Below are 18,468 nucleotides of genomic sequence, written 5' to 3' on the forward strand. Positions count from 1 at the left end.
ACCAAAAATCTTGTCATCAACCTTCCTCCAAATGACAAGATTGTCACGTTAACAAAGATATTATTTGCCCACGCCAATGTATTGATCAAATTTTGACAAATAAAGTTCAGCTGGTGGCTTAAGACTTTTCATGACTGAACTCAACATTAACATTCATCCTTCGCTGCTTTGAGCTTCATCAGGCTGTGAGCTCAGATATCGAGTGCTCCGCTTCATTTCACTTTGTGCTTAAGGTATCCACCGTGACATCAGCCACTGCCAAAACATGGGTCACTCTCATTTCATCGTAATTGCCCCATCTCCCTTGCAAGGTATGGTACAAATAATAATCATGGTATGGAAACTAATCAACAAATATGGAAGTGTGCCTTATCCTCCACTCATCCCCCAGCAAATCAGCGGTACCACGGCCATGAGCACATCCCTTCTCCTCCTGAGTGTGGCCGCCTCTAGAGGCACAGGTGACGTACCTTTAGCTTTGATAGCGACGTACTCCTCAAGAATGGACGTCAGGCTGCGTCCAAACAGCGACTGCATAACAAACCACACAGCCACGTCGCAACAGCATTCACTCAGACACTCTGCTGCCATGCCTCTAGTCAAACGTCAAAACTAAACTATTTTTATTTTACCAGGTAAATCCCACTGAACTGCTATATAGCTCTTTTTCAGAAACTACCTGGCCACAAATGATAGCTCAATTAAGTGGCTTGTGATCTGGAAATTTATCCCGAAAGACCCAAAGAATATAAAAATTTATAGCAGCCAAATATTCTAAACTAGGGGTTGTTCGGAGGCGCCTGTGGCGCCCCTCACAACCATTTACGGCCTTCGGCCAGGAAAGTCACAAAAAATTGCACACGAACGACGCATTCACGCAAGCACCTGATGCTCCGTTTTGAAGTTTTAAATGAAACATCTTTGAATTGTATTATGTTTTGAATTAGATAATTTTTTCTTCATTAAAAACTTATATCATTTTACATCTAGAAGACTTAATTGAAAAGGACATTTCGTGTGAATTCTCTCGTCGTTAAGTAGATGGCCTTGCTGGGGGTTCGGATCGATGCGGACTTTCACCTGTTTGGGATTGCGGGGGTCGAGATAAGGCGATATAGAGCTATCCGTGCGAGAAGACCGCCGTCTGAAGATCGATTCCAACGTAATCGAACGTCTGTCCCTGTGCCTCCGTCGCTCATGCAGGGGGCGCGTAGGTTTGCAGCGCCCCCTGCATGAAAACGACGGAAAGTGCAGCATTCATCACAGAGAGATAAAGTTGTGCGCTTATTTAAGAGTATGCATGTTGATTATAAATATGGAGGGAAAACCCAGAGGACCTGGAGAAAAATCCACGTGACCACAGGGAGAACACGCAAACTTCAAATATATAGGGGTCAGGGTCAGGATCGAACCCACGACGTGCTGTATACCACTCGGTGAGGTAGTTAACATCTCACCACTGCGGTGACCTGAACACTTTCACTATCTGCACAAAGATAGTGGTGGAAACGCCACACTTCCGTTGAGGGGCCAGTCTCGGCATAGGACAACCATGGTTGACTTCCCACACAGGAGTACCTATTTTATCAGCCCGAGAGTAATGATCGACGAAGTCCAACCCCCTGGTCAGAATTTTAACTCACGAGCTTTCTCTGTTGGCAGCCAAGCCAGCGGCGGATGTTCCACACTGCTGTAGTGTAGGCCAGCCGATTTAGTTTACTTACGCAAATGGTACTAATTTTACTGACCACAAATGGATAATGGGCAGTCAACTAATGACTGGGATTCGGAATTATAACCTTACAATTCTGAGTCGAGCTCTATAACCACAGTGACACCATAAAAATAGTACTAAAAGTACTAAGAATTTTAACAGTGATAGAATTTACAATATTATATTATTCCAATATGGGCTAACATTTTAAGGTCACAGGTCATAGCACCCTTGCTGAATGAGCCATTGCCACCTATCCAGACAAAGTGTGGGGGAGCACGATGAGGGGTCGGAGGGGTGGATCACAGATTGGGGGGTGGAGGGAGATGTGCACGGGGAACGTGAGCGTACATGGGGGGAGCAGGGCACTCACCAGCACACACACGGGGCTCACGACGTCCCCGGCAGCGTGGAGCGCATACTCGCGCAGGTGAGGGCTCTCCTGCACGAACACGCGGCACGACTCCGCGAGCTGCTCCTGCTGCAGGTAACCTGTAGGCACACCGGGTTCCGCTCGCTCACTCGCTCGGTCAAGCGTTTCGCCGTCATCGCCGCTACGCTCCTATCAAGCTGGCACGAGCGGTTTTTAACATTCTCCAACTTAGGTTGAAAGTGTTCATGCACGAGCCCTGTTCCGTCGCTCACGGAAGGTAAGAACGTCTGTACATTCTGCGGGCGGGATTGTGGGTTCTAGGATCAGACTCCAAAGTTATTTCCAGGTCCTTATGTAAATCTGTGATCATCCCCGAAACAAGGGATCGCAGACGACGGGACCGTACTTCGCCACGCTGGTCAGTGCAGATTTACGAAGGTGAAAAAACACAGATGCGGGAGCATATAAGTACTGTACAGTACTGCTAATATTGTTGCACTGCCCTCTGCTGCCCAACTCGGACCCTCTGAGCCTATACCAGCCAAGCACAATGTGCGTATACTCTTGACCAATTATTGTAATTCGACACCAACTTATAAAGCGCTGCACATTGTTGTTTTTGCTGTTTTTGCTGTCTGCTGTAGACCAATACATCAATGTGAAATATGGACTGAATGCGTTAAGTGTGTAATATGCGCTCTCATGCGACGTGACATTAGCAGCAATTGTTCCAGCACACAACCCAAACGCATTCTCAAGTTAGACGGCGCAGTCATCACGAGCTTGAGTAGCGGCGGCGTGAGACGGGAACGGCAAGCAATAGCTGCGCCTCATCCCATCACACCTCGGAAGCTAAGCAGTGCTGAGCCTGCACAGTACTTGGATGGGCGATCGCAATGCACATTTAGTATAGGCGTTGTGGGCAGAGGCAACCTACATTTTTTGATACTCACTCCAAACTTAAACACGCAGACCAGCGTGGTGAAGTATGGTCAAATATCCATGCCTGACTACAACGGCGCAGGGAGGCCCTCATCCAGCAGCGCATTGGCCCCAAGTGCTGAACACATTGCCCACACAGTTCAACTACGTATACACGGTAGCGATTTCCACCCCCGTGAAACGATTCCACATTGCCATGAACACAAATCTGTCCCCACTGGATATCCGGCGAGAGCAGCAGTGGTCTATCTTCATCCGAAAGCACCTCCTCAGCAAATCCGCCAGTTACCCAAAGTTCCACTTAGGTCACCTAACTACCTCTGGCAGCCTCAACAAGCGCCTTCCTATTTCTCCGAGAAATCCGCTTTCCGAAACTTTGCTGGGTTAAAGCCTCTCCGCGCTGCTGCTGCTCCACGTTTCTGGAACACCAACAACCTTCCTTTCTGCTTCATCTCCCAGCTTGGTTCCCCCGGTCTCTTCACTCGCCCCCCTCATTTGGTTCCTCCCTACGTGACCAAAACGCAGCGCTTACTTGGCACCCTCTACCCAACTTTTCTCGCGCCCCTCGCTCACATCTGCAGCTTTGCATTCTCCCGTTTCACTGACGGCCGTTCAATAACCCCTCGTGTTTACTCGTTCTCTGCACGATTGGATGTTTTTTCGTCTTTACTTTGTTGTTGCCGTACCGACGCACAACGGAACTCCCTTGCAAAGAGCCTTGAAACTGGCTCAACGGGATCATCCGTGTAACAAATTAAAATAACTTTAACAAAAAAAACCTTCAAAACACTGCGACCCACGCGAAACAGAACGGCCCCCTGGGGATGGGGCCACCTCGCCCGGCACCCGAATCAGGCAAACGGCCAGGCCTGGGAATAACAGCGCCGCGGTGTTTCGCGAAGGTCTGGGGCGCCACGGCTGGCGGCGGTCTGGCTGTGGTGCACGCCGATGGCGAACGTCGCGACGGACAGCGGTGCGGAGGCCGCGATCCGAGCTCACCCAGCACGAGCCTGGCTATGTCCGACGGTAGAAGCATGACCCCGCTACGGCGTCTTTAGGCGGCGGCCGTCGCAACCCCGCGACTGCTGGGCCCGAGGGGGCGTGGTTGAGGTGGGAGGAGGGGCGGGGCCTCGGGGGGGAGGGGCCTCGCGTGGCAGCGCGGGAACCCGTGGGGGCGACCGCGGCGCCTGAGCGAAAAGCCGCTCGGTGCCTGCGCCAATTTATAAATTATTAAGATATTTATTATCGTATAAACCAACTATACATGACTTGTTGCGCGATGCGGCTACGTTAACGGCTGTGTTACAAGCACATAAAATAAATTTACACGTTTCCGTGTCAATACACAATTGTGTGGCCTGAGGAGAATATATACAATAGCGACGTTTCGGGCAATGGCCCTTTTTATCGTGATCTATTACACGAATATTGCAGAGAACGGCTACAGGGTCCCCAAGGAATCTTTAACAACGAACAAACGAGGCATTTAACGGTGGTAAACAAACCACACTCGAGTCATAAACATGGCAAGTGTCCTACGAAAGGGTTTAGGCACGCGTGGGAGTAAACTCCATAGTTTAATCAAACAAAGACAAAGATCCCCCGAATAGCCTGAACCAGACTTGGTGCAAGTGCCGTTAGCGAGCACCTATGAAGGCTACCGGCACTGTGGCACACGCCGGGCCGCCTTTGTCTCCCTAGTGGCGATGTTTACTCCCGGGTACTCATTTGAGGCTGAGTCGACCTAGTGGGGGATCAAGATACTCGTCACTGTCTCACTGTGGCAGAGACGCGAGCGAGTCGGGAAAAAATACAGAGCAGACACCAGGAGAGGTTTGGCACCGGTGGCTAGGAGATGTTAACTACCTCGCCTGGTCTACAGGAGGTCGTGGGTTCGACCCGACCCTGACGATGCCTGCTGCTGTATATATTTGGAGTTTGCGTGTAACCCTGTCATCATCATCACGGTGGCCAGGAGATGTTAACTACCTCGCCTGGTATACAGGAGGTCGTGGGTTTGATCTCGACCCTGACGATGTCTGCTGTATGTTTTGAGTTTGCGTGTCTCTCTGTCTCTTCGTTGTCGCGTGGATTTTCCGCCGGGTTCCTCCGGTTTTTCCCTCCACATTTAGAATCAACATCACGCGTTTTGAGTATTTGGCGGCTATAAATGTCCACATGTAAGCCCTACTGAGCTATGTAGCTCTTTTTTCAAATATACAGCAACAGGTGTCAGGGTCGGGATCGAGCCCACAACCTCTTGCAGACCAGGCGCCCTCAGTCGTGCGCACATTAGATTCATAACAATGCATGAAAAGTAACATTTCATACCTCAGATAATAACTAACAAGGGAAATGTGTAACTGGTAATAACATTAATTCATAGTGTAGTTATTTATGTTTTAAAATGTGTACCTGTAATTTCGATTCCATAAACAGAATCGATTATGAAATATTATTTAATCGGTATGGATTCGACTGGGATGGACTCCCCTGGGTCATCTCTAGCTAGATCTGATTGCTTGGGAACATGTAGATAACATGACAGCCTCTTCAGCCGCCTCAATGTCAGCTAAATGCAAAGATAACCTGATTTCCAAGTTCAACCTCCTTTCCAAGAAGAAGCCAGATCCACATGTTAAAAAGTTAGACGTTGACAAGATTGTTATCAATGAGAGTAACAGTCTAATTTCCGATAGCTTAAAATCGGATCTAGCTAAGGGGTTAAATTTCGCAGTCACCCCTAAACACATTCCAGTGGATGATATCATTGCCCAGGTCGATGTAGCCCTTAAGGGTTTGGGAGACATTGCTGCAGACATGGCAAGATCGGAAATCGCTGCAATCCTAAAAAATGCTAAGACACCTATCAGCAACATAAGTAAGGATGAGCACTTTGAGCTTCCTCATCCTCTCAGCCGACAAGGGCAATGCCACATTCATCATGGACAAAACCACATACAATAACAAAATTCAGGACCTACTTAATGAGGGTAGCTATACAAAAACTTTAAAGATATCCCACCAACAGCCTCGTTACGAATACCAACAATATCATCACCGATTCGACACCTTTAATCGAACCAACCAAGCGGGTTTCCTTAAAACCCTCTGCTGCTAGACCACCCAGATTGTTTGGCTTACCAAAAATCCATAAAGAAGGTACACCCCTTCGTCCTATAATTTCCACCATTGACTCACTCACCTACAAACTGGCCCGATTTCTGTCTGAGACCTTAAGACCATTCACTGCTAAGATCGCCTCAGCTGTACTTAACTCAGCTCACTTGGTATCATTAATTAAGGACATCTCACTATCTCCAGTTTCGATGTAGTCTCTTTGTTTAACAAAGTTCCTGTGCCTGACACCATTGCAATCATTGAAGATTTGGTCCAACAAGGACTGAATGCTGATGTACCGGCCCTGGTGAGACACTGCCTCACCAACACTTACTTCACCTGGAATGGTACATTCTACAAACAAGTTGAAGGTACCCCAATGGATTCTCCCTTACCTCCAGTGATAGCCAATGTTTTCATGGACATTTTTGAGACAGATGCCATCCAGGCATCTACTCTACGTCCGTCCTTGTAGAAGAGATACATCGATGACACGTTCGTCATCTGGCCACATGGCCTACCAGCTCTGAACCAATTTCTCAACCACATCACCTCCATACACCCAGCCATTAAATTCACCATGGAGGTGGAAAAGGATGGCAAGCTACCATTCTTGGATGTTTTAATCGAAAAGATACCACTGTCTACAGGAAAGCCAACCATACGGATGCCTACCAAAAACCTGACTCCCACCACCATCCGTCCCAGAAGAATTTCCTCATCAAAACTCTACACCATAGAGCTTGATGTATTTCCGACCATCATCACCTAGCCAGTGAACTGGAACACGTACACCAAGCTCTCAAGATGAATGGATATTCAGACTACACAATCCGTAAAGCTATCACCCCAACCATTGGGAAATAACTATCTGAGGACCCAATCAAAACCATCACCTTGCCATACATAGCAGGGGTCACTAAAAATATTTCCAAAATCACGAGCAAACACAAGATCCAGGTTCGATTTAACACAGTACATAAAATTCGTGATCTGATCCCATCTGTGAAGGATGTGATCCCTGACATGCAATACCCCGGTGTCTACAAACTAAGCTGTTTCTGCGGCAGTAGTTACATTAGGGAAACTAAGCGACATCTCTCGAACCGTGTTCGTGAACATAAGGCAGATTGAAATACGGTAGGATCAGTACCTCGGCCGTGGCTGATCATTGTTTTCATGCGGTGGGCTCACACGAAATTGATTTCTCTAAGACGAAGGTACTTTGCAAACCCACTGGCTATCAACAAAGAATCGTTCATGAAGCCATCCATATATACAGACACAATTTCAACCGAGAAGGGTGCAAATTTACCAATCATTGGAAGGACGTTATCAACCATTTTAAGTCATAACTGGCTGTGATGTTCCCATCCTGCCACCTTACGATGTTAGTTGTTATTTTCGGCTCTCCAATTCTACATTAACAGCTAAAATTGCTCACATTAACATAGCCACCTCAGCGCGCTCGCCGTGGAGGCCGCTCACCGATCTTACATTAACATCCTAATTTTTACCTGGCAGCCCTTTAATTTGTGGAAACGCACCACCATCGCGGTCGCCGTCCATTACTTACATTAACATTAGCTGCCCCGCCCATGCTGCTGACATTTGGGCTACGCCCATTTTAAACCTTTATAGACAGTTTGCCTTTAGAAACTAACCCCCCCCCCCTATCCCTGCTGACGACCGCTTGTGTTGCGATCGAAACGTCGTAGTTTTTTGTAATTTTCTTTGAACCTATCTACGTAACTTTAAGAGTGCCGTTTTTTTTGCTGGCCGCTGGGCGATTTGATATTTGCAGCCCGTGCTCAGCAAGCATGCCATTTTTTTCATGAATACAAGTAATACATTTCTGTACTGCCATATCCTGATTAGTCTTTGAAAATGAGACTTTATCCTGGTTTCTTGATTACTCACCCGGTTAGACACAACATAACACTTACAGACTTGTGTGAAAGAGTGAGCACAGCAATGCATGATGGTGCAGTGGCGTGTTCACGTCCTTTATTAAGGAAAGGGGACTGACACCGGCGTGTGGGAAATATCCTCGCAGCAGCGGCTTTTGGCTGGCCATCGAACAGGTGCTCACTGAATTGCGCGCTTTCAGATGCGCTTCTGCGGCCATCTGGAACGCTCTTCCTTCCGATATTATGAAGCCATTGGAGCTTTGCACTTTTAAATGATCTACATTGAAAACTTATTTATTTAGGACTGCTTTTTGTGTTTAGTTTGTTGTCCTTTACCCGCACATCCGATTAGCACGGTTAGCTACGTATGGTGCGAAAAAAAGTTCAACATACATACGCGCATACCAATCCATCGAGATCCGTCACACATGGATCACATCCTTTAGCCCACTGCGAGTCCTTAAACTCAGTTTGCTCTCATTTAACCAATTTCTGTGATTCATCAACATAGACGGTGAGTTGGGAGTGGTTTCTACCAGTCCACCAACGAGGCGTGACATGAATTGCGCGGCAGTGCTATCAGCCAAGGAAGTAAACACGACAACGGGTTGTTGGCTGGTCATTGCGGGAGGCTGATAACACGGAACCAGCACCACCAACCGACAGCCTGGGTTGAAGATCAGGCTCCAGCCAGCAGTGATTACGGCAAGTTATTGAGCGTCACGAATTCATGGTGTCAGCCCACTCGCAACGACCGTACACAAGAGTACAGTTACACGTTAGATTAACACAAATAATCATGAGCGCCGTTGAGAATATAAGTAGCAACATAAATAAGCAGATAAGGCGCCTGTTGTGCATGCCTGTCCCTCCACAGAAAACAAAACGTGTATTTTTTCGTACACATCCAACCGGCCATTAGGAGGGTAGAATTTCAGCAGCATTAGTTTAACACGGGACTGTCAAACACACGGCCCCCCAAGCCCCCCATGCCCTTGACTCTGGCCCGCCACGTGTTTCAATTTCACAACTTATTTCTCTATATATTTTTTTTAAGCTTCTACCTAAATCCAAACTGAATTTAAACCGGACATTCAAACGGGGAATTTGGCGCGCACCCTGCCACATAAAAATAAATCAACTCTCTTTTCCCGTGCTTTCGGATTTTTGAATCGGTAAATGAATACCATATTATTATGAGGTTGCAGTTGAATCCAAACCGGCACCCCTGTCTGATTGGGTTTGACACTCCCTGGTTTAAACACAATCAAACTGTGGACTGGTTCTGATATTCAGTGTCTCATTGGCAGAATCAGGGTTGCTTGAAGCAATGCTGGCAAAGTTATGCACTCCCGGAAGGCTGATGAAATGTGTACAAATAATACTTTTAACAAAAAAATGTATGTGAAGGGACATAAGGAGGCGTTTTGTAACGTTAAATTGGTTTTGCTGCTTTGCTTCTTCCAGCTGTGAGGACGAAGCATTTTGCTTTAATTGTCACGCGACGGACACCGTTTGTAGGGAGTATAAAGTATGTGCCACCTAGCGTGGATAACCTGGGTTCGAATCCACCTTGTCAGCAACTGCCTGTGACTTAATGAGGGTTCTTAGGTCCTGCGGTTGATGGGCTCAGTCCATACACCAACAACTGCAGAGTGAACAATCGCGTTAGATTTGGGTTCTGTGCTTGATTTGCCTAAATTGCAGCTCTTGAGAATTAACATATAACTTTGACTGTCGTGCAACGAACATTACCCTCGGTAGGAAAATGCTGCCCCCTACTGCGTTGACCAGAGGTCACTTTAATAGGGCTCTCAGAGGTAGCTCCTTGATATCCGCTTCTGCGGGCCGTTCCCCAATACAAAAGGGTCGCAACTGCCCTGCCAGAGACCCAAGTGGATTCAATGCCTCGCAGCATAATAACAACGGCCAAACAACAATAAAAACAAAAGCACAGTTCTGTGATCTCATCTTCTCCGGGGGAGGGGGCGTGGGGGGCACTGACAGACGGTGGTGGGTGATGTTTCAGCGCCCGCTGTGAGAGCTCCCAGCAGGGAATTCATCCATCTCTGGACGCCGGCCCGGCAAGAGAGCACCGGCAGTGGCACCGTGATCGCGGCAGGGGCAGAACGCCAGCGGCGGCGTCATTTTTGGCAGCACTTCATGTGGCGGGCGCCCCCGTTCCTCGTGGTCAGCCTAATGCTGTCCGTGACCTCGCAGCGCCGGCAGCCCTGCGCCGAGGACACGTCGTTTGCCAGGATGTGCTGGACCAGCAGCTGCGCGGCCGCCTCCACGTTGATGTTCTCCTGCGGTGGGGGGGAGGGGGGACGGTGGCGTGCCGTCACGTGTGGCTCGTGCGCGCATGGACAGGGTCTCCCATGCGTCCATCCATCCGTACGCACACGAACGCCCGTGGACGGTTTCCTCGGATTTTCGGGGCAGGTTAACCCTTTGCCATTCCGATGACGTCCGTGTCTGCAGGGGCGCAACTATGGGCGGGTATGCATGGCAGCGTTATGTGACGAATTGGAGCCCAGTCAGCCACAAGGGGGCCCTGAATCGACATAATCAAGTAATGTTACAACAATTAACCATAAATGCCAAAAGCCATTGTTACAAACGAAAACATAATATTTCCAAAAAATACACAAAGCGTAAAATCTCGTAGCGTAACTGCCGATGTTTGTTACTGAGCAACATCAGGCTCGTTGGCTCACTGACTTGGGCATGAAAACAAGACGCACGATAACTTAATTGTGAGTATTGTACCCGTAAATATTTGTATCAATACTCTCACTGAGAGACTGTCTTCCTCTAAACCCAATACACGGTGCAACTATAATGTTTTATATATATAGTTATAGCCTGCATATTATTGTATACAGGGTTAAAAACATCCGTAGTAGCTATTTCAGTAAAAGTGAGTCGGGAGAATGGAGGGGGCCCACAGTCGGATCTTGCATAGCCCCCCCCCCCCCCCCTCTTGAAATAGGGAGTTGCACCCATGCGTGTATGTCATCGGTTTTTACTCCGCTTCCGTTTCGATGATGTACGTGGCCATGCGGGAAGGGCCATGTGGCACAGTTTGGCGGTTGTGTCGCTACAGTTCCCTGTGGTGAGTACAACATCTTTAAAGACAATGGCACGACTACGCCTCTCTGGATAAAATTAATGCTGAGCCGCTCGCGCGTCCCCAGATTCAGCGGCGAATGGGACACTCACCCTGCAATTTGCATATGTCTCGGAATAGGAAAGGATTAATATCAACAATCCTGATGCAATCATCTGGATCAACCGCCTCAACATAAAATGATAGCTATTAAACTAAACTGTTTTTCCCCCTTTTTTATGGCAACAAAACAGGTGTTAAGATGTAAAAACACCAAACTGAAACCGTTAACATCTTAACACCTGTTTTGTTGGCAGAAAAAAGGGGAAAAACCTATGATCATATTTTGGTACTGGCAAAGGAAGTCCCATGAAGTAGATGCTCACCCCGAGCTCTCATTACTCTGATAGTGCATTGTCTTTGTGCTGTACGCTTTTTGCCGTCCTCTGGTCTCACACCGTTTGAGACTAGGCTCAAAAGAAAGCTGTCTCTGGTGTGGACCAATCAGTTTCAAGGACAATGCATATATTATCAGAGTATGTTTTTTGTTTGCATTCTGACCACAAGTATTGTGGTTAATGCAGACATGATTCCTTGTAAAAGGTTTCAGTTTGGTGTTTTAACATCTTAACACCTGTTTTGTTGCCAGAAAAAAAGGGAAAACCCTATGATCATATTTTGGTACTGGCAAAGGAGGTCCCATGATGTTAAAACTAATTTTATTTTACCGGATAAGGCCCACTGAGCTATATTTTTCTTTTTCAGAAGTGATCTAGCTAACACAAATGATAGCTCATCGAAGTGGCTTATCATAATGTGGAAATTTATAGCAGCCAAATACTCTAAACGTGTGACAATTTTAAATTTCGGGGGAAAAACCAGAGGACCCAAAGAAAAATCTCCGTGACCACGGCGAGAGAGACACACCGCAAATATACAGCAGGCGTCAGGGATGTGATCGAACCCACGACCTCCTGTATACCCGGGCAAAGTAGTTAACATCTCCCCACCGCGGCGCCCCAAGCTGTTGATCTAGAGCAGTGGTTCTCAGAGCACGGTCCCTGCACCACCACCAGTGAGTGGTCTGCAACTTTCCTCCAGCCGGTCCGCGGGGGCTGTGATGCAAACGCAGCTTGATCCGGACAAAAGCGACAATGTTTATTATACTTTTTGTTTCGAACATTAATTTATATTTTACTTGTATTTAATTTAAAAAATGAAGTTAGGTAAATTACCGCGATTTAACTACCCACACACACCCTAAGATCTAAATGCCCCCCCCGTATATATATTTAAAAAACCTGATATTTAGAGAAAGAAGTAAATGCGTTTTGTCACGAGGGGTAGTGGGGGCGCTGGGTAGCCCGTGGAAATGTTCGCATCGGCAAAGCGGTCCGTGGGCCAAACAAATTTGAAAAACGTTGCCCTACATCATCAACATCAGCTGTACGGAGACGGCCGCACGTTGCACCGCCGTAGGTAAGATGTCGAGCGCTGGTCGAGAACCACATCTGGGCTCGCTCTGCTGAAAGGGCGGCGGGCGGCGGTGATGCCGTGCGCGAAAGACGGCCCGCGACGTACCTTGGCGGACGTCTCAAACCACCCTACGAAGCCTTCGTCGCGGCAGTAGCGGTCGAGCTGAGCGGTGTCGCTCCACTCGCCCCTGGCGTCCGCTCCGTCTCCGTCGCACTTGTTGGCCAGCAGCACAGTGGGGATCGGCTTGCCGTTCGGCAGGGTCACCTGCACGCACAGGACAGGACGCTCGCCATGCGACACGTCGCTCAGGCACCACCGCGCGTGGCCATTGACTGAACCATGGGACAAAGATGGTCACCGCATCGCGTGCTTTCAGATGCGCTTCTGCGGCCATCATGATTGCAACTCACTGCTCTACGGGACATCTGACAAAAAAACATTACCAACTGCAACATGTACAAAACAGTGTGACACGTGTCGTGACGGGTACTGCAAGATCTGACCGTGTCCGTCCAGTGCTCGTCGAGCTGCATTGGTTTCCGATTGCCAAACGATTGCATTTTATGGTCGCATTCATTACACACAAAGTGTTTGCCACAAACGAACCTTGCTGATCTCGTCAAGGAGCTTAAACCATCACACGAACTCCGGTCATCTTCGTAGCAGCTTTTGGCTAGCTATTGAACAAAGACGGTCACTGCATATCCAACCATGCTAATCGGAGGTGCGGAAGAAGGACAACAAACTAAACACAAAAAGCAGTTCTAAAGAAATTAGTTTTCAAACTCGATGATTTAAAAGTACATAGCTCCAGTGGCTTCCTAATATCGGAAGGAAGAGCATTCCAGAAGGCCGCAGATGCGCATCTGAAAGCGCGTGATGATGCGGCGACCGTCTTTGTTCGACGGCCAGCCAAAAGCTGCCACCGCCGCTGCTGCTGCAAGGATGACCAGTCTCGCGCGACGATGTTTTACGCTCCTCTTAGATGAGATCAGCGAGGTGTTGTGTGGCTTACTTGTGGCGGCAAGCGCTTTGTGTGTGTGCGTGTGTGCGTGCGTGTGACGAGTGGTGGCAGGGGCCGAGCGGGGACCTTGGAGTCGAGGTCGTGCTTCCACTTGGACACGGCCTCGAAGGTGGCTGCCCGGGTCACGTCGAACACCACCATGGCGCCCACCGCCTCCTTGTAGTAGACGCGCGTCATGTTCCCGAAGCGCTCCTGCCCTGCGAGCGTGCGCCCACGGAGAGGCTAGCGTGACCACCGCGCGTCCCTCCCACGCCAGTCCCTCCACACACACGTATGACGATCACAATTGTTACAGCATGTGTATAGCGGCGTCTTTTCATCATCACCATGTTGATCTTATCAAAGAGCATGAAGCATCGTGAGTGAAATCTAGATTTGAAGCTTTCGTGACTGCAGGAATCCATACTCTTTGGTTCTTTCGGTAAAGTCACGTAGGTAGACTTTACCGAAAGAACCAAAGAGTATCATGAGTGAAATCTTGTTATCCTCGCAGCAGCGGATTTTGGTTAGCCATCGAACGAAGATGGATCACCGCATCGCACACTTTCAGATGCGCTTATGCGGCCGTCTGGAACGCTCTTCCTTCTGGCGTTAGAAAGCCACTGGAGCTATGCAATTTTAAACCTCGATCGAAAACTCATTTCTTTAGAACTGATATTTGTGCTTAGTTTGTTCTTCCCCTGCAACTCCGATTGGCTACGCACGGTGCGAAATAAGTTCTACATACATATATAGATAACATCCCAATGGCGCTTTGCGTCATTTAAAATGGTGGGGGGAATGGATTGGAAGTGACTGAGTTAAAATAGTAAATGGCAGAGAGTTCAACAGTCTGGGTACCATGAAAGAAAATGCCCAGAGATTGCTGCCCAAGGACTGGAGATCCAGAGGAGATCCAAGTCTGCCGACCTCAGAGTTCTCATTGTTGGAACGCTGAGGGGTTAGCAGCAACAACTCCCGAATGTACGGAGGTGCGAGATCATTGAGGCTGAGTCGACCTAGCGGAGGCCCAGGACCGGTTCAGCTAATCGCTACTGGCGTTGGTGGCCTTGAGAGGGAATTGGACTCGGGTCACCGGGTTCGTAGCTCAACGCACTAACCACTACACTGTCCCTCTGAAGACACACTGATGCATAATAATCGCAGGCAGGGATTACTGTGTGACAGTTATAACTGGACCGCGGACACTGTTAATTAAACCTGAATAATAAAAATGCAGTAATCCGTCAGTCATGTTGCTAGAGCCACAGTGGCGAGATGTTAACTACTTCGCCTGGAATGCAGAAGGTCGTGGGTTTCCTCCCGACCCTGACGCCTACTGTATGTTTGGAGTTTGCATGTTCTCCCCGTTTGAAGAATTGCCGATGATTAACAGTGAGCTGATGCCGCTGGATGGCTCAGAAGCAACGCCGAGAACCTGGGTTCGATTCCAGTTCTCAGCCACCTGTGGTTAACCCGGGTTCTCACGTGCAGTGAGTCAGTAGTCTCAACCAGATCACAAATGACTGTACACAATTAAAAAAACCCTCCCGTCGTGGTTAATTTGCCGTTTCATTGATTTGACTCATTCTAAACAATTTTTTTTAATTTACCAGGTAAGGCTATTTAGCTCTTTTTTCAGAAGCCTTCACAAATAACAGCTAAATGAAGTGGCTGATCGTCATTCATCATAATCCTGTGGACATTTATAACCGCAGCCAAACGCTCTAAACATGTGTTTTATTCCAGCTGCGAGACCCAGTGCCCAGCCTGCGCCGAGCCACAGACGCGTCGAGACCGGCACTTCGTGCAGTCAGTTCCGTTTCAAGGACAATGCGTATATTGTCGGTACATTATTTGTCTGCATGTTCACCACAAGTACTGTGTGTGGTTGATACAGTATATAATTTAATGTTGGGTTTGTCTATGGCAGTATATAGTACGGTGTAGACCCGTGTGATGTAAAAGAATAAAATTTAGCTGGAAGCATATTATATATTTTTTGCGACATAGAATTGTAATGTATTACTTACTGTTAGTAGCTCAGCTTATTGGAGAGTATATTTAGTATACTGATGATACTATGTAATTTATACTTTAGTTGTTTACGTGGTGGTTTAGTTACTGCAGCTACATACTATTAACATTCCTTCCCTTTATTAATGTTACCCCTATCCCCTCCCTTTGATGCTGCTAATCCTGCATAATGCACGGGCATAATATGACTTTAAACCCCCCGCCAAACCCCCTACGCTTTTCACAAGTAGTACTAATCGCATATCAGAATGTGCCATAAATATGCTAAATTACTCTTGATATGCAAATTATTTTGTCAAGGCGCTCTTCCCCCCTCCATCCCAGCTTACATAGACGCTCCAAGCCTGGGGTGTGTCATTCAGACTGTCTTCTCGACAGACCTGTTCTCCACCTGAGGACGGCTGCTTGCGTTGTGGCCGAAACGTCGTGAGAATAATTTTATTATGTTTTATTTTTATTATTTTATTATTTCCATTCTACGTGACTTTACCGAAAGAACCAAGAAGATGAACCCTTACTAGTTGGCAGTGTCGGGTGGTGGCGGGGTTTAACGACACATTTATATATTTAAGCGATCTAACCCAAAAACCTCTATTATGGACAACACATTTATAATTATCAGAGCATGTTTGTTTGCATGTTCACCACAAGTACGTGTGTTTAATGCAGACATTATTTCTTGCAAAAGGTTTCCATTTGTTAATTTAACCTCATGTTTTATTGCCAGAAAGGGTAAAACCTATTTTGAATTTTTATTCAGTTCAGTTTATTTTTAAGTACCCTGTGAGCCAAGAGGCTCTTAAATCGGTGTTTCATCAACAAAAAACAACACCGCCGCTTTCTTGACAAACTCAAACAAGTCACGGGTAAAAATTGTAATCAATAATAAACAAATAAAAAATAAGAGGCGGTATGTGGCCAGCAACCACGCCCGGCCGCCTTTGTCTCCCTAGTGGCAATGTTTCCACACCGCACCAGCTACTCATTTGAGGCTGAGTCAACCTATCGGAGGCCCAGGACCGGTTCAGATAATCGTCATCGGTATTAGCCGTGCGGGGGAATCGAACTCGAGTCGCCGATTTTGTGGCGCAGCACGGTAACCGCTACGCTACCGCGCCCCACACGCACATGCACACACACACACATGCACTCATGCACCCAGTCAGAGGCCGACCCGTTACATCTTGCAGAGGATCGCTCCTCTCAACAAAATATTTCCACGGTTCAGTTTGCAAGTGTGAGTTTTAAGTCAGTCCTATTTTTTGTTATATTTCCTCGAAGCTGGTTCGTAAGTCGGGCGTTCGTCAGTCGAGGACTGCCTGTACATACAACATACATACAACATACATACAACATACGTAACATACCTGCGATGTCCCAGAGCTGCAAGCGTACCGTGGTGTCGGCGTCCCAGCCCAGCACCTTGAGCGCGAAGTCGACGCCGATGGTGGCGCGGTAGCCGTGCGAGAACACGTGGTGCACATAACGCTTGATGATGCTCGTCTTGCCCACGCCGAGCTCCCCGATGACGAGGACCTTGAAGAGGAACTCCTTCTTCTTCTGCTGCTCCACCGCCATCCTCGGGGCCATCGCGTGGTGTCTCACCGAGCAGTGCGCGAAGCAGGCCAGGCAGCACTCAGCACGCTCCCTCGATGACTCGTGCCACTCACCCAGCGTGCCCGCCAGTGTCGCGCAATTCACACGGCGGTGACAGCAGCAGTGTGCGTCCAAAAGTTCACGGGGTCACCGCCACCACCATCCACCACCACCGCCAATGCCACCACCACCATCCACTATTGACATCGCCACCACGAATCCACCACCGCCACCACCGCTAACACCCAACCACCATCACTGCCGCGTCACCTCGCCCAGCTCGCACGTTCGCTGTAACCCACCGCGCGGTCGAGTGTGCGGATTGCTAACAGCGACCCGCGTCTCTCTCCGCACGGCTTCCCCACCAACCCGAATTGACCAGCGTGGTGAAGAATGGTCAAACAACCCCCAGAGCACAAGGAGGCCTTCATCCAGCAGTGGACTGACATAGGGGCCGCAGGCGACCATCATGTGGCTCAAGACTTGGATCACTACTTGGATCACTACCTATGAGATCTTCACTCAAAACTGCTCTAGAGGAGTTGTACACCCCTAGCTGCCACTGCTATTCAGTGGCCTGAAATCAAATCAAATGTTGCGCTCCGGATGACTGCTGTAAAGTATGATCTATGTTTTGATTTAGTGTGCTGATCTTAAAGGTGCATTGAAAGAGTTGATACTCCGACTGATGCTCCTGATGTTGTGGAGTGACTCATGCAGCCAGCTATGGCTGCAGGGTTTGGTGGTACATGTTGTTTATGTCGTTTATTGTGAAAATTCGGTCACAGTTTCTATGATCACTGTTACATTGCTTTTATGGCTTTATTTAGGTGATTTCGAAGTTGTTTGGTTTGGCCATGTTTGTTTATTGTAGTACGGAGTTAGACTGATGGCTTTAATCTAAGTTGTCTTGTGGTTGTTGTTGTTGTTTGACTTGCGTCCCACTGGGATTTTTGCACACAGCGTTGGTGTACGGTGCTTTTTTCTAGAATTTTAGCCGGTTTTTTTTCCTGGATTTTCTGTTTCCACTTAGTTACATAGTCACTTTAAGATGTTTTCTTGTTCATGTTTTTGTTTGTTGCGGTTGCACCCGATTCAAGAGCCGAATGGCTCACAGGGCTATACCTAATAAATGAAACTTTAAACTTGAAGACAGACTGCAGACACGTGCACCGTTTGACGCATCAT

General features: G+C 47.9%; 2 protein-coding genes across 4 annotated transcripts in view; both read right to left on the minus strand.

Moving 5' to 3' along the window:
- Positions 1 to 4,123, minus strand: part of LOC144734176 (uncharacterized) — a 30,501-nt gene extending 26,378 nt beyond the window's left edge. For 2 of the 3 annotated variants that reach the window (XM_078616254.1, XM_078616253.1), the window contains exons 1-2: positions 1,081 to 2,073; positions 471 to 531 (exon numbers count right to left, since the gene is read on the minus strand). In XM_078616254.1, coding sequence (XP_078472380.1) covers positions 471 to 531; positions 1,081 to 1,257 — 238 coding nt within the window. In that variant the 5' untranslated portion in view covers positions 1,258 to 2,073. The other variant, XM_078616255.1, reaches the window with a different exon arrangement.
- Positions 4,124 to 8,128: 4,005 nt separating this feature from the next.
- On the minus strand, positions 8,129 to 17,432 carry LOC144734268 (ras-related protein Rab-38-like). The gene is made up of 4 exons (XM_078616401.1): positions 17,052 to 17,432; positions 13,735 to 13,865; positions 12,750 to 12,908; positions 8,129 to 10,365 (listed from the first exon to the last, which is right to left on the minus strand). Exons 1-4 carry the CDS (start codon positions 17,272 to 17,274, stop codon positions 10,204 to 10,206), a joined length of 675 nt encoding a protein of 224 aa, XP_078472527.1. The 5' UTR covers positions 17,275 to 17,432; the 3' UTR covers positions 8,129 to 10,203.
- Between the last annotated feature and the right edge of the window lie 1,036 nt (positions 17,433 to 18,468).

This window comes from Lampetra planeri, chromosome 50, assembly GCF_965212315.1.
Source record: "Lampetra planeri chromosome 50, kcLamPlan1.2.h2, whole genome shotgun sequence".
NCBI classification, from domain to species: Eukaryota; Metazoa; Chordata; class Hyperoartia; order Petromyzontiformes; family Petromyzontidae; genus Lampetra; species Lampetra planeri.